The sequence below is a fragment of the Polypterus senegalus genome, chromosome 9, assembly GCF_016835505.1.
Source record: "Polypterus senegalus isolate Bchr_013 chromosome 9, ASM1683550v1, whole genome shotgun sequence".
NCBI lineage: Eukaryota > Metazoa > Chordata > Cladistia > Polypteriformes > Polypteridae > Polypterus > Polypterus senegalus.
The window spans coordinates 137,817,429-137,832,328 of NC_053162.1; the positions used below are offsets into that span (position 1 = coordinate 137,817,429).

Below are 14,900 nucleotides of genomic sequence, written 5' to 3' on the forward strand. Positions count from 1 at the left end.
TTTAATCCGACAATGTTTTAAATAGCAATTGACCAGAGCCAATTAAAGAACATGTACGCCCATTTAAAGGCCATTAAAGATTTAATTTCACTTAAAGGCTTGCAAAGCATTGTGCTCAGTTTTCACAGGTACATTATGCCTTGCTTATTTTAAATCTAGGACAAAAGAATATCTTATGCAAAACAGAATAGATAGAACAATACCTGGCGCATAGTGTCTTGCTGGCTTAATGTTCGTAAGGCACCAAGGGCTGCTTGCCGTACAGCAAACTGAGGATCACTGCAAGCAGTTTCTAGCAGAAGGCGTAGTCCATCACTCTGGAGAAGTGAAGGTCCAAGAATATTGGAAAGTCCAAGATTTGCCAAAGTACTGCAACAGTGCCGGCGAATTACAGGGTCAGAATCTGATATGAGAGGAAGGAGGACAGGAACTACTCCAGATAAGGTTTCCTCCCATTTTTGAGTCAAGGATGGTTTTCTTCTATTAATTTCTTCCTTTATTATCACAGGCCCATTGGTTGCTTTTAAAGGACCAGCTTTGCCTACTTTCTGAATACGTGACTCTCTGGAGGATTCCTCGTCATTTTTTTCTATATTCTGTACCGCGCTTCTACCTCCTTTAAAATTCACAGTGTTGTTTATTCTTTTGCTTGCATTATCCTCTGACAAGATTTCCTTATTTTCCAGACTGATAGTTGGATAAACATTTTCCTTTACATGAGGTGGTACTTGAAAATTTCTCCTTTCAGATGATATTGGCCTTCTGTGCTCTACAGTTAACTCTGTTGAAGCACTGTCTTTTGTCAACCTTTCTTTTCCCATCAATTCATTCATACTGTTTGGGAGAAACAGACCTACCCAGTTTCCAACTGTTCTGCAAGCAGCCCTTCTGACTGGCAAGGAATCATCTTTTAATCTGGCAATTAAATCCTTGAAGAGGAGTAATAATGAATCTTCAGAGTTTTCACTGCAAACAAAAGGATTGGCATTTCCTAGTAGTCCACATGTAGAGGACCGAACACTGTCATCCTTATTCTGTAATGCTTTTCTCAGGAGAAAGGGATTAATAAGAAGAGGGAATATAGAACTACCAGAGCACCTGGAAATGTGGGAAAGTAGTGAAATTAATTCAACTGCTGAACTGGATAAAGCTTCTGACTGTAGGAAATATGCTAGAAGTGTACTTGCAGTTCTAGTTTCTGAATGGCTTGTGTGGTCTCCTTTAGCAGCACTAGGTTCTTGGCCATTTACAATATTCATATTTTCTTTTTTGTTATGTATATTGGAAAAGTCTTTTTTTTCTGGAAGAAGGGTGAAAAATCCCCACGATTCTGCTGCAGCCATGAACTGTGGAATAGAGTTATTAGGGTCGCTCAAAAGCAGATGGCAAAGTAAAGCCAAGGGAAGATCCAGAAGAGGAAGAGGAAGCACGAGGCATACCTATAAAAGCAATAATCTATGAAAAGTAATTTGAATTCACAAAATATACATACAACACACACAAAAAATTTAAATATAACAGTTCTAGCAAAAGGAAAACAGCTTAGAATACATTGTATTAAAACTAAGTAATCTTTGAATCAAGCTGGTAAAATTCATACATAACCACTGTCAGTAATCAATGAAGCTGCTCCAGTGCTTTGAAATAGGCTGAATTCAGGCTGCTGCCCAATAAACTAAATCATGTGTTTTTTTGCAGTCAACTCAAAATGTACAGGACAGCCACAAAACTTGATGTAACTGTGTCAAAGTTTTGAAGCTTTGACTCGTCTCTTAGAAACCGCCACATGCAGAGAATTGCAGACCTCAGCCAACTGTGATGTTAAAGGAAACATGGTGTGTGAATCTGTAGTTACATTCTGTCAGACTAAGGAGAAATTACCCTTATATAATAAATGCTTGCTGCAAGCTGTGGTAAAAAGTAAAACGTTGTCAGTAATTTTGCACAATATCTACTCACCTATCTTACAAAACTATCTTGAAAGTCTATGTTAGTATGTCTAGCCCTCCATGATGTGAAACCTTTAATAACTTTTATCACAATACCTGCCCTTAATATATTAACTGAAAGATAAAATTAGAACAAAACTACAGAAAAAAAAAAACATTAAGATAACACTAACCTGGAGTAAACGACACACCATGTCACAACTGTGGTAACAATGCAGTATTTCTTCTAATGTCTCTTCAGGGACATCAAGCGCAAATGGAAAGCAAAGCAGATGGCAGGTCATCACTGCCAAGCTACTGTAGCAGAATGGTGTATTGTCATGGATAGCACTGGTAACTTTTTCTTCACTGTTTTCACCCATTAATACCATACTAAAGTTAAAAAAAAATGTAAACAATTTAGAATTTCTTAATTAAACTTTAATGACTTTTATGAGCTAAACATTTATTTTACAGCCCAAAAACATTGCCTGCACATTTACAGTATAGACTCTAAAGCAGACCGAAAATTATGACATTTTGATCATAAAGAATATTATCATTTCAAAGTGGTGTAACCTGAATCTGACTAAATGTGTGACCACTGTTCTGAGACTAAATTTAAACTGAATTTAATCTGAAGACATCTAAAAGGCAACTTCTTTACAAGTCTGCACCCCACTTTAATTTTTGCAGTGTTTAATTCAAAGCACATTTTCTTGTAGTATATTGTCTAAAATGTCAGCTGTAATATATTGACTCTCTCTTCACTGATGCCATAAAATAATATATTTTATTAGTAGTTCAGCATTAAAAACTTAAGAACATCACAAATGAGACAGGAAGCTACATATAACCACTCATACTACAGAAACAGAAGATATGAGAAGACCTGCTATGACAGGGAAACATCTTTCTCAGTACAACAGGTGAACATAAGGGCTGAAGTGGACCGAATTTAAAAAATTTACTAAATAACAAAAAAATAAAATGCCACTATTAAGATTATTTTGCCTCACAGAGCAAGTGAACCAAATCAACCCCGAAAGAAATAATATACTGGGATTTTCTTTATTGTGTAGGAATTTTTTGGAGGGGGTGGGGAAGTTATTTTTTATTAAGAGCACAAACTTACCAGTCAATTATGAGCAAGCGACCAAGTGTAAGTGTGTAGTCTGCTTTATGGTTGGCCAGGAGAGGAAGACACTGATATGGTGCTCTTGTAAACAAAAAGAGAGCAAGAGACAGGAAAGTCTGCAGACCTGTGGAAAAAAACAAGACTACTCAGAAAGAAAGTACATTGCATAAATGAAATAAGGCGACATAGAATTTTGCAAGAAAAAGACTTCAGTTTATTTAACTGACTAAGGCTTATAATATACTAAATTTATTAATCACTACCACTGAAAACTTGCATATAAAATCAGTGTATGTTTTAGTAAACTACATACACTGATTTCTTAATTCAATGAGTTGTTTCCAGTTAATATATCAGAAATTCATTTGAATAGTTTAAAATACACTGAATCTACTTAAATCTCTTCAATTGATCTGTAAATGCCTTTTTATGACAAATATTACATTACAACATAAATTCCCAATTAACTTTACTTGTTCAGTCCATTATGCCTTTAAACAAGAAAATCCTAATAATCTGCAAATTCCAGTACAGCAAAACGGTACTTTAATTCAATCCTACAACCCCACAGTCCCAGAACGTAGTTCAATTCATTAAACCATATGTGTGGAGTTTGTACATTTTCCATTCTGGGTGCTCTTGTTTCTTCATAGATCCGAAACGCATGCATGCACATAGCTGGTTGGTGATTCTGACTTTGGGGAGAGTGGGAGAGTATGGTTTTCAAAAGACAGAAACTTGTGCTGCATTATCTTGTGCCCGATGCTTACAGGACAGACCCTAGTCTCTTGTCTCATGTGTGAATAAAGACCTGCCTCAGATAATTTATGAATCATTAAATGAAGGACTCTGGCAGTTACCACAGTATTTCATTATATTCTGTAAGCATTCAAGTATTAGTGTTGTGTGCCATTCTGTAGAGGCAATTTTATAGTTACTATTTAAAAAAAATATATCTTTTAAGCAAACATTCACACATTACTCTAAGATCAAAGTGCAAACATCTCCATCTTACCACTACACCAACACATTGCTTTGTGTGTAAGTCTTGAGTTCATGCAGATGTGTACAAAGGAAGTTGTTTCTATTAATATTTTAAGTTAAAGGAGTATGTACTGTACATTATTTAGATCTTTACAGTTATTAATTTCTTTAGATTGGGAATTCCTAATTATATTTCCTATTACGTGTTTTTTTTTTTAAGTGCTTTTTTTTTATACACTGTGATAACAAGTGCAAGTTTTCAGGGAATAGTGTAAACCCTTTTAAGTTTAAATGTTATATGTAATGTAAACTTAATATAGTCAGAACGAGCATGTCAAAATGATTCCATAACAAGCACAGCAACTGCATGAGTAGACATTTAGCAATATTAATATCAATATTAAGCATATGGGTGGAGTGGTGGCTCTGAGGCTAAGGATCTGTGCTGGTATCCCGAAGGTTGCTGGTTTGAATCCCCATCACTGCCAAAAGAGATCTCAATCTGCTGGGCCCTTGAGCAAGGCCCTTAACCTTCAACTGCTCCAGGAGCGCTGTACAATGGCTGACCCTGCGCTCCGACCCCAAAGGGCAGGGGTGCGGAAATCCAATGCCCGACTTGTCCGACACGAGTAAATTGACCGTCGGACAAGCGTGTTTTCTTGTTTCAGTTGTCCCCGGACAAGTGCAATTTTTCTGGAGAAAAAAAGGATTACATGTGCAGTGCAGGGCACATTTTTACCACTACTTTCAAATTTTAAACATTTGGGTACGACTTGCATGGAAACAGTTTACTTAGGCATGTTCTTCATGTCTCAAATTGGTATTCAATATTGTTTACAAAATGATGGCTGATTTTTCAAAGGGGAAGCACTTTTGTGGTCTTAAGTATTTTACCCTACTATTTACACGCTTGGAGATGCGGTCATTTTTTTCATGCCGACATTACGATGTAATTTGATGATTTTTAATTATAATCGATAACTTTTATATATTAAAAATTAATTTTTTCTATATAAAAATGCGGTCATTTCACCTACAATGCAATTGTTTTTGCCACATAAAGCTTGTTAGGCATTTGATCTTTTCTGAAATTTGCGATTTCGTAGGTTGTGATATATTGAGGAGTTAAGAAATTTATTGCGTGACATCAATTTTGATGAGCTGTCTATAGATCGCTTTTGATTAGATAATTTTTCATATTAAACAAGTTGGTTTCGCGCTGTCAGTTTTTTAAAAATAAAGAAAACATTCTAACGGTTTCCAAATGTTATGAAATATCAATAAAAATCTTCACTTAGACGCGATTATTTTTTTTCCCGACAACATCGGTAATATTTACTTCTTTGGAAATGTAACCTCTTGCTGAATTTCGAATACGTCATTAGGAATTACCTGCGTAACCCATAATGCACTGCGGTAAGCAAGTTGTTCTCGCTATATGCGTGTTGTTGAAACTGAAGTAAGTAGCATCGCGGATGAGAAATGGATCATTTCTTGATTAAAACTGGCACAACAGGCCTTGAAAAACCTAAGAAAGCGTAGTAAGGCCACTGTGAAAAAAATACAGACACAGTGAAGACAAAAAAATGTAAATGTAAAGATTAGTCGACATGTTGACTTTATTCTCGTAGTTTATTTTGTCAGTTGAATGTCGCAAACTAAATTTCATCTTTAAACGAATGTTTCATTTACTAGATTTTCTCAAACCCCGTCATAAATTAATGTAGCACATTAAATGCTTTATATTAAGTGTTCCACGACCCAGTTGTTAATCTCTGCGCGCTTCTCAAACTGATTTTCTCTTGCACTGAGAGGCGCCGGCAGCAATCGCCACACATTGACTTCATGATATTCCTGCTCAATGCAAATTCAGAATACTAAGATAAATACTTGATATCTTTTTCACGATGAAATGCATTAAAGCATGTATTAGAAATGGGTGGCGGGGGGCACGGTGGCGTGGCTGTAGTGCTGCTCCCTTGCATTATGGGGTTCTCAGGTCTCCGTTCAGGGTAGAGAAGTTTGGCAGGTGTGACGAGGCTCCAAAAAACTGGATACTGTATTTGAATGGGTATCGCACAGGTTTAACTGAAATATTGTGTAAATGTTGGGTTCGTCATCTGGAGGTCTGAGATAGGAACGAAGAATTCAATGGATGTTTTTCTGAGCAGGCTTTCTTTATTGCATGTTTGCTGTGTCTACCGTATGTACTAAACCCCCAGTTCCTAGCCTTTGTCTTTCTCCATATAACCAATCACCACACGATAAACGTCTTTGTGAAATTAAAACTAGTTATAAACCTAGACCTCAGTTTTCAGAACTTTAAAAACAATTTTCGTTATACATGTTTAATTATGCCATCCATTCAGAGGTCTAAGCTTATAACTAGTTTTAATTTCACAAATACGTTTATCGTATGGTGATTGGTTATGTGCAGAAAGAAAAAGAATAGGAACTAGGGGTTTAGTACATCAGACACATGAGTCTAAAAGTAAGAAAAAAGTTGGTTCAATTGAAAAAGCGTTTTCTAAAGCTGAACGCTCGAAGGGTTGAGCTTTATGCTAGGCTGTTCAATACTGCTTCTTTAGAATAGTTTGACCCATGACCAGCTGTGGAATTCTGGCTGTCACCTATCAACAGTCACATCACTCATAAAAAACCTGAAAAGTCATCAGCATCCACTTCTGCAGGACCATCAGTCCAGGAACCATGCAGTTCAGCTCAAGCAGAAATGAACAGCATTCAGCCCATGCTGTCTGAGATGGTAAAGGTTCTTGGGGAAGAAGATGTTGCAAGACAAAAGCTGAAGGACATGAATCAGGACAGTGTTCTGTTATGTAACTGTAATATATGAAAAAATAACTAGTGTAGCTATAATGAAGGCATTGTTTATTAGCCAGTTAAAATAAGGGAATCTTTTATATAATGTTCTAGAGCAAGGTGGCAAAATACTACTCCCTGAAAGAACGTTTTTCAGTTTTAAAATGGAAGGCAGTTTTGGTATCAATAAAAGAGATCAGAAAAAAGAAACTATTTTTCACTTATGTTATTTGTTTATGGGCAAGTGAATTTAACTGGCGGACAAGTGGATTTTCTACGTTTACTAGTCCATGGACAAGTAGAAACAAATTTGATTTCCACACCCCTGCAAAGGGTATGTGAAAAACCAATTAATTTCCTTCAGGAATAATAAAAGTATAATAACATAAAACAAACAAAAAAAAAATGTTCACAGTAATGAGAATAAATGAAAAAAATCAGATTATTAGCAACTGATAAATCAAAAGCACTATCAATTGGATGGCCAAACACATTACACAAGAGTGTGTATTTGAAATACTGCAATAAAAGAATATGCAGCACATTTTTCCTTGGGTATCTAACACATAGATGTTTCAAAGAGCCAAGATCATTGCCCAAGGTGTTGCTAATTCATAATGCCAATCAACATTCAACAAGTCATGGTGTGTTGTGTGTATGCACAATAAAAAAAATAATGAGTTTTGCTGAAAGCATACAGAAAATATTGACTGAGGATGGCATTTTTGAATGAGTAAAAGTAACTGGTAATTTTGACTATTTCTTGTCCACAGATATTTATTCATATCCATAATTTGCTAATAGTTGGCAGTGTGGTGTAGTAGTTACGGCTTTGTACCTAGGACTTTAAATTCTGAGGTTCTAGATTAAAATGCTGCTGCAGGCCACTTCACCTGCCTGTTCTCCAACTGGAAAAACAAAAGAAATGTAACCAATTGCATCTCAAATGTTGTAAGTTGCCTTGGATAAAGGCATCAGTCAGATAATAAGTAGTAATAATATTATTAGGTCACAGAGGCCGCATTCTCTTGAACATGCTGTATATAGATGTCCAAGTTTAAAATAATGTGGCATTAGATCAATCCCTGCTTTCCTAATGACTTGGCTTTTGTTGATGGTCATTGCAAAGCATCATTTTAATAACGTGACATTTCAGTACCTATTATTATCATTGTTAGATCTTCATTTTTCAATGTCGTTAACATAAGTATTTGTGTTTTTCATCTTTTGTATATTTGCTTCCTTTAAAGTCAGTAGGCGTGAATGTATATGTAATGAATTTAGGAGAGTTGGAAGAATGGGGCATTTCCATTCAAAGTAAGCAGACAAGTACGTAAATGTAAACTATTTTAGGCAAGGTGTTTGGGGGTCCCCTTTCAAAGTCTATAGATGCAAATGTATATTACAGTGGAGTAGCTTGTGGGTGACCAATTAAGTTTAAACTGATGCGGTTTACCCAGGCTTGTCTTGGTTTGGAGGCCACCACTTCCACCACTGTGTCTCCACCCTTCTTTTATTTGGTTCTAGCAAAGCAACACCTACACTCACAGCCATAGTGGCTGGCACAAGCACTCTTGGTTTATAGCGTGCTTGCAAACAACCTAGTTTGCATCTTCCCTGAACTTCACTGAACTTTCTCCTTGCATTTCACACCTGATTGTACACATCATGTCTATTCTTTCCTGTCTAGGACACCACCCCTTCGTCAGTCACCCATCCAGTCTATTGTTTAAAGGTACTGTCTGGAGCGTCAATTGCTTCTGGTACATCTTTTGTTTGCATAAAACCTGCTATCAGTGCAGCAAAGAGCATGAAACTAGCATAATGTTACTAAATATCGACCAATACTTAAAAAAAAAAAAAACAAAAACAAAAACAAAACACGGGTCAGGTAAATTTCAATAACATCACATATTTTGAAATTTATGAGGGTATTTACTTTTTCTAGGTTTTTTTTTTACCCTTACCCTTAAATGTCCTTTTTTGGCAGATCTCTATTACCGTAGATGTACTATCCAGCCAAATTTCACCTTTTAAACTAAGTGCAAAACAGATTTTTTGATGATGACTGAGTCACTCAGTCAGTCAACTTTGCATTTATATATTTATTTATATGTGTGTATATATACACATACATATTTATAGACATGAACTGAAATAAGTGGATTCAGGCGATGGATGGAGAGATTAATAAAATACAGAGCTCTTGTCCATCCATCCATTATCCAACCCACTATATCCTAATACAGAGCTCTTGTTAAAACCTTAATTATATTCATTTATACCAGTCTGTGAAAAGCAGATCCAGTGTGGTTCTGTATCTTCCAGTTCAATGTTGATCCTGAGCCAAAGGAGGTGCCAGACTGCACAATCCAGAAACTGAGAAATAGTGTTATTGTCTGCCTGCAATGGTAAGAAGTAACATTTCATTAGACGGACCTTTACATTTAAAACTATAGGATTTAACGAAATTTTAAATGCAAAACAAACTAAAATTTAATATGAAGATTATAATGAAATTTGGCCAAATAAATAGAATACACATACATGTACATATTATTTCACTTTGGATATGTACAGAATAGAGATTTGTTAAAACTCTTCTCAATTAAATTATGCATTACTAATTTATATTTTTGTAATCATAAAATGATTAAAAGTATAAACAAACATACCTCTCTTAAACTCAAAGAATTATAAAATCATTGTGAGAAAATAATTTCTTTATTGGACTTAAAAATATGTCATTACAGCATTATTAGTCAAAGTACAGTATACTGAAATGACTGCAAAGAAATTGTAATTTTATAATTATTATTATTAAAAAGCACATTAAATTTACATATTTTACAAATTCATAAATCAATTTAATTCTTGAACCCAGGTTTCCATTATAAAGTTCAAGACATCCATAGAATCTTTCAAATAATTGCTTACAAACCTCACACAGTGTTTGGTATAGTAACGTGAGTAAGCCATCAAACAGACCACATCCTTCAGAAGTTGAGAGAAACTGCTGTAAATAAGGAAAAAAAATAAAATTGTTGCAAGTAGTGCAGTATTAACTAAGTGAATATCTCATTCTTGTCCTCTATCTGCCTGTGCTATTTAGGGCAGTCAAGTAATCTGAATTTCACTATTCACCTTGTGGGTGGAAAGTGCAAATAACAGTTTTATATAGCAGAACCAGTTTTCATTATATATGCCTCAACCTGGACAATCTTACTTGCTTTATATAAAGATCATTATAAAAAAAATTGCTTAATCTATTAAGGAAAAAAAAAAACATATTTAGCATAACATAACATTCTCATCCCGCGTAATTCAGTTTTGAACTGTAGAAGGCAGAGGTCTATGCTGCATTCAGGATTCTATGCAATAGAAGCACCAAATCTGGCTCAACATGTGCTACTTTGTGTGTGTTTTTTTTTTAATATACTCTTAAAAAAAAGTTATACTAATGTGTAAGTGTTCTCATACATGCCCATGGATAAACTTGTTCACTGTTTGTGGTTTAGTCTATACATTTTTCCTAGGTCTATGAATATTTTCACTGAGATTTCTTTGCAGATCTGAAAGATGTGAACGTTGGACAACTCTGTTTGGATCAGCTATGAGTTAGTCAGCGTCTGTGTAAATATGACCTGTTGGTTCTAGCCTTGCACTCTATACTATCAGGAGAGGTTTTGACTTCAGACATCACTGTAATATAAAAATGGGCTCATAAAATAAATGAAAGTAAAATTATCCCTTACTGCTGAGGAAAAATATTAATCTTTTTATCAGATTTGCTTTTCTTCTCAAAGCTTGTAGGACTTTCATCATCATGTTAAATAATTAATATTGCCCTAAATAAAGAAATTATGGGTAAAACTTTGAAAACAAGGCATAGGCTTATGTATTTGATACATATGCACCTTCTAGACAACTAGACTCTAGAGAATAACAGTGTGCAGAAAAGATTAGACTTTTCCTTATTTTTTGACCAGTTGCTACAAATTATCTGGCAAGAAAAACAAATATGATAGTGTGAATATCAAATCACTCTTAATAAAAATCTAATTAATGAAACCACTTTTTTCATTAGAGGATTGCTTTTTCACATTTAGACTTAAAACTGCTTATTCAACTCTTTGTTTTTGGTCTAATGAAGTTGGAAAGTTAGGCATGAATCTTTATGTACAAGCCAGTAATCTAACATAAGATTTGAATTATAGTACAGGCAACATATTAAAAAATGTGAAAATATTACTGAGCAAAAATGTTCCCTTTTAGATTAAAAAAACAAATACCTCCACTGGAGAAGAAAGTGCTTGTTCTGTTGCTCTCATTAACTCATCACAGTTCAGTTCAAAGGAAATATCACGATGGGCTAAAACTGTTAATAAGGATCCTGCCATTGGCTGAAAAAAAGAAAATGACATTTTATATTAAATATAAAATAAGCCACATTTCCATGAGCTGTCTTAAGAAATCTGGTTTATTTTATCCTAAACTGTGCAAATGAGCAAATGATCAAATAGTATAAATAAAAACTTAAAATCTAAAAGTATCAAGTGGTAAGTACTTTTAATATATGACTTCTCCTTGTAAATTAATACTTTGTTTTCCGATTCAAAAAGAAAAACACAAAACAGTCTGCCAAAATATTTAGTTAACTCTCTTGAATATTATTTACAACTGCCGCTAAACCTAACCCACAATACTGTAGGTTTATAGGGTTCTTTCAACAAGAGTATTTTTTTACATTAGGATTTCTTCCACAAGGTGGCAATGTGATCTCAATAATGATTAGCTCACCTTTAAATCTTCTAAACAATTTTAATTTCTCTCCAAAGTATTGTATTATAACTGTTCATTTTCTCAACCCACTTATATCAAGCATGTTTGCACGCAAAATTTTCAATTACCATTTCTGGAAAAACATGAATTAACTCTTTAAAAAAATTGCCTCATATGCTGTACAAAAGTGACAACAGAGTTAAAAGAACAGTACAGTTCTAACAGTGGGCTCTCTATAAATCAAGAACTATCAATACACCATTTAAAAATAAAACGGAAAGCTACAAATGTTTTATGTTATTTTAAGGCAATCTAAAATAGTTAACTGCACTGCAAATGTTTCAGATTAATTTTCTAATAAATATTTTACAATAAATGGGATGAGATGTAAGATAACTACAAAGAAGACTGCAGTAGTGTGCCCCTGGAGGAAAAATTTATGAACCGAGCTATATACATGAAAATGTGGAGTACTTACTATTAAAGGTGTAAGGTCCGGATGAATGAGAATTCTGATGAAAATGTTTCCTAAATTGCCTGGGCTGATTGAAAAAATAAAATATTTGCAGTATGTTTACAAAATTAATTAAGGTTTTATATAAATAGTAAAATACATTTTTTTTTCATCTTATATTTACCATTTGCTAAACTTGTGCAAAAGGTAAGTATTCTGGTGGAGATTAAGCAAGTAACATTTCATCCCATGACCATTTTGTATCTGCAAATCTTAACTGCCTTAATTGTCCTTCTACAGCCATTTACCCTGCAAATTCCACTTTAGCCTCCATATCTTTAAAATATCCATTCAAAAGATGACAACCACAATGGAGACATCATCAACAGAAAATAAACACCATCAAGACCAAATAGTAAGCCTCATGTCAGCTTTTATAAGTATATTAGCTTCTTATATGCCCAGAAATAAAGTCATCCAGAAATACCCTACGGTTCACTGAAGAGACCAATAGCATGAAATGTGTTTGAATGGGTATTGCTGGAATTTTAAATTTCAAAAACAATTGGCTTGGCTGCATCTAATCCAGTTTTCCAAGACCAAAGTTTTATAGACAACATTTGCATGTTTGTATATAAGCTAATGTACAGGGTGGTCCAGATCTAATTATGCAGATCCAGATCATCTGGATGACTTTGATTTATGCGGGGACGATTCCAGTTCAGCGCAAAGATGATTCTTCATGTCTTCAGTTCGCACACTTTTCGATGGTCCGGGATTTTTCAGGTGATTTTCTATGTAATAAACTTAATAAGTTATAGCGTAATGAAAATTGCTTAATTAGATCTGGACCAACCTATACTAAGTACTCCATGCTAATATTATTTGCAGAGTTTAGGTATCCTATTATTTACATCCATTTATAACAGAATTTACAATGCTCATTAAAAAAACAAATATTTGCAATATAAAAACAAACTTTTACCAATGGACATGACCTAATAAAAGTTCAAAACAAGAAAGCAAAGTGGGTAAATATAAGATTTGCAGACATTTTCAATGAACTACAACCTTTGCACCAGTTCCTGGCAGCTGAGATCTTTTTCTAAATACAAAGTGATTACAGCCATCAAGTTTCCAAGAATTGACACAGTCCAAGGTTGCTAAAGGGAAAAGAAAAGATACATAGGCATGTGATACATATTCTCACATGAGCAAAAGCACTATTAAATTAAACCCTGCTGCAATGTACAATTTCACATTTAATTCTACCAACGTATTAAGTATTAGTAGCTATTCCTTCATGTATCATGGCCAATATGGTAAACAGTGCTTTGAAAAAAATGTTGGATTTTTAGCCTCACATCAAGATGCACAAAATGCTCTAAAAAGTGAGAATGCCATGAATATTTTTTATTCATTAATAAACAGAAAAAAAAAAAAAAAAACCAGCAAAATCAAAATTAGTGTGACCACCCCCATAAAAAAAAAAGTAATTCTCTTGGGTATAGATTTTCTGAAGATAATCATGTGGTTTGTTATTATAAACCTCACAGAGATTCTTCCACAGATTCCACTGCAGACTTTGGCCATCTTGAGTAATTCCATCTCTGCATGCCATACATTCAGTTGCAGGATTCCCCATTCCTCCTTTGGCTGTAGGTAAGTTTTTTATGATTTTGGATGTGCGTTTGGGGGTCATTTCTTTTGACGTTGGGACTGATCAGAATCCTCCCTGATGGTATTACATGATGTATAAGAATCTGCATATACTTCTTAGCAGTTGGTTTTGATCAAATCACCAACTTAATCTGAGAAAATGCAGCCTCCAAACTGACAAGAAAACTTTACCTTACTTTGTATTCTACATTCATCCATATGCTATTATTTAGCCCTTCAGTGGACAATCTGCCTTTTATTAGAGTCAGAAATGTAACTAATCAGTCTCGAGCACTTCCGGACATTATTTTACACCCAAATCTTTGTGGTTTTGTACACAGGTTAAGTCACTTGCCTCTATTTCTTCCTCATGGAAAAGGTTTTTTTGTCCTTCTATGAAGACCACTTCTGATAGGACTTCCATGATCTGTAGATGGGTGTACCAGTGCCCAGTGGTTTCTGCCAGTTCTGCATCAACAGCAGCACTGAACCAATTCCAATTTTGTTTTCTGCATTTAGTGTCTGTGGCTGACCTCTGCATTTGCAGCCCTCAACCTTGCTTTTATATTTGCTTCTAAAGAAGAGCTTGGACTTCAAAAACACCTGTCTGCTGCAAATCTTCCGCATTGCAGAGACCTTCATGGTGCAGGATGCCCACCTAGTGTCTTGAAACTTTAAGATTGTGCAAGATATGGAAGTTTAAACACCACATCCAATTTTCAGTACAGTTTTGGTTCGGTTGCCCTTACCAAGTTTAATTCCATCTACATAGCTGGATCTATTTCTCTTAATTGATTTGGTTCAGCCTACACATTACGTTACTGATTGTTAGGTCCTGTTTGTTATATTTGCTTAAAAAGGTACAGGGATATATCCCTACAATATGTTTCTATCCTAATACTCTAATGTAGAATTAAAGCTTCACCTGTTTGTCATTTTTTAAGATGCAAGCTAAAGCAAGCATTTTCTTACGCCGATCATATACATACATGCACCAAAGTAAAAGACACATTGATGCAGTTATAAAATTTTGACTTGATTACAATAAATAATATGTACATAACATTGAACAAGGACAAAACCTAAAAACATTTAACATAGTGATTAAAGAAAAACAGTAAGTTAGTATGATTTT

General features: G+C 34.6%; 1 protein-coding gene across 3 annotated transcripts in view; it reads right to left on the reverse strand.

The window, feature by feature from the left end:
- The window catches only part of stk36 (serine/threonine kinase 36 (fused homolog, Drosophila)), a 45,621-nt gene that overhangs the window by 12,912 nt on the left and 17,809 nt on the right, over window positions 1–14,900 (reverse strand). For 2 of the 3 annotated variants that reach the window (XM_039763980.1, XM_039763981.1), the window contains exons 13-20: window positions 13,178–13,269; window positions 12,131–12,194; window positions 11,163–11,273; window positions 9,812–9,886; window positions 9,156–9,273; window positions 3,064–3,190; window positions 2,123–2,321; window positions 204–1,439 (exon numbers count right to left, since the gene is read on the reverse strand). In XM_039763980.1, coding sequence (XP_039619914.1) covers window positions 204–1,439; window positions 2,123–2,321; window positions 3,064–3,190; window positions 9,156–9,273; window positions 9,812–9,886; window positions 11,163–11,273; window positions 12,131–12,194; window positions 13,178–13,269 — 2,022 coding nt within the window. The remainder of the gene's footprint in view (window positions 1–203; window positions 1,440–2,122; window positions 2,322–3,063; window positions 3,191–9,155; window positions 9,274–9,811; window positions 9,887–11,162; window positions 11,274–12,130; window positions 12,195–13,177; window positions 13,270–14,900) is intronic. The other variant, XM_039763983.1, reaches the window with a different exon arrangement.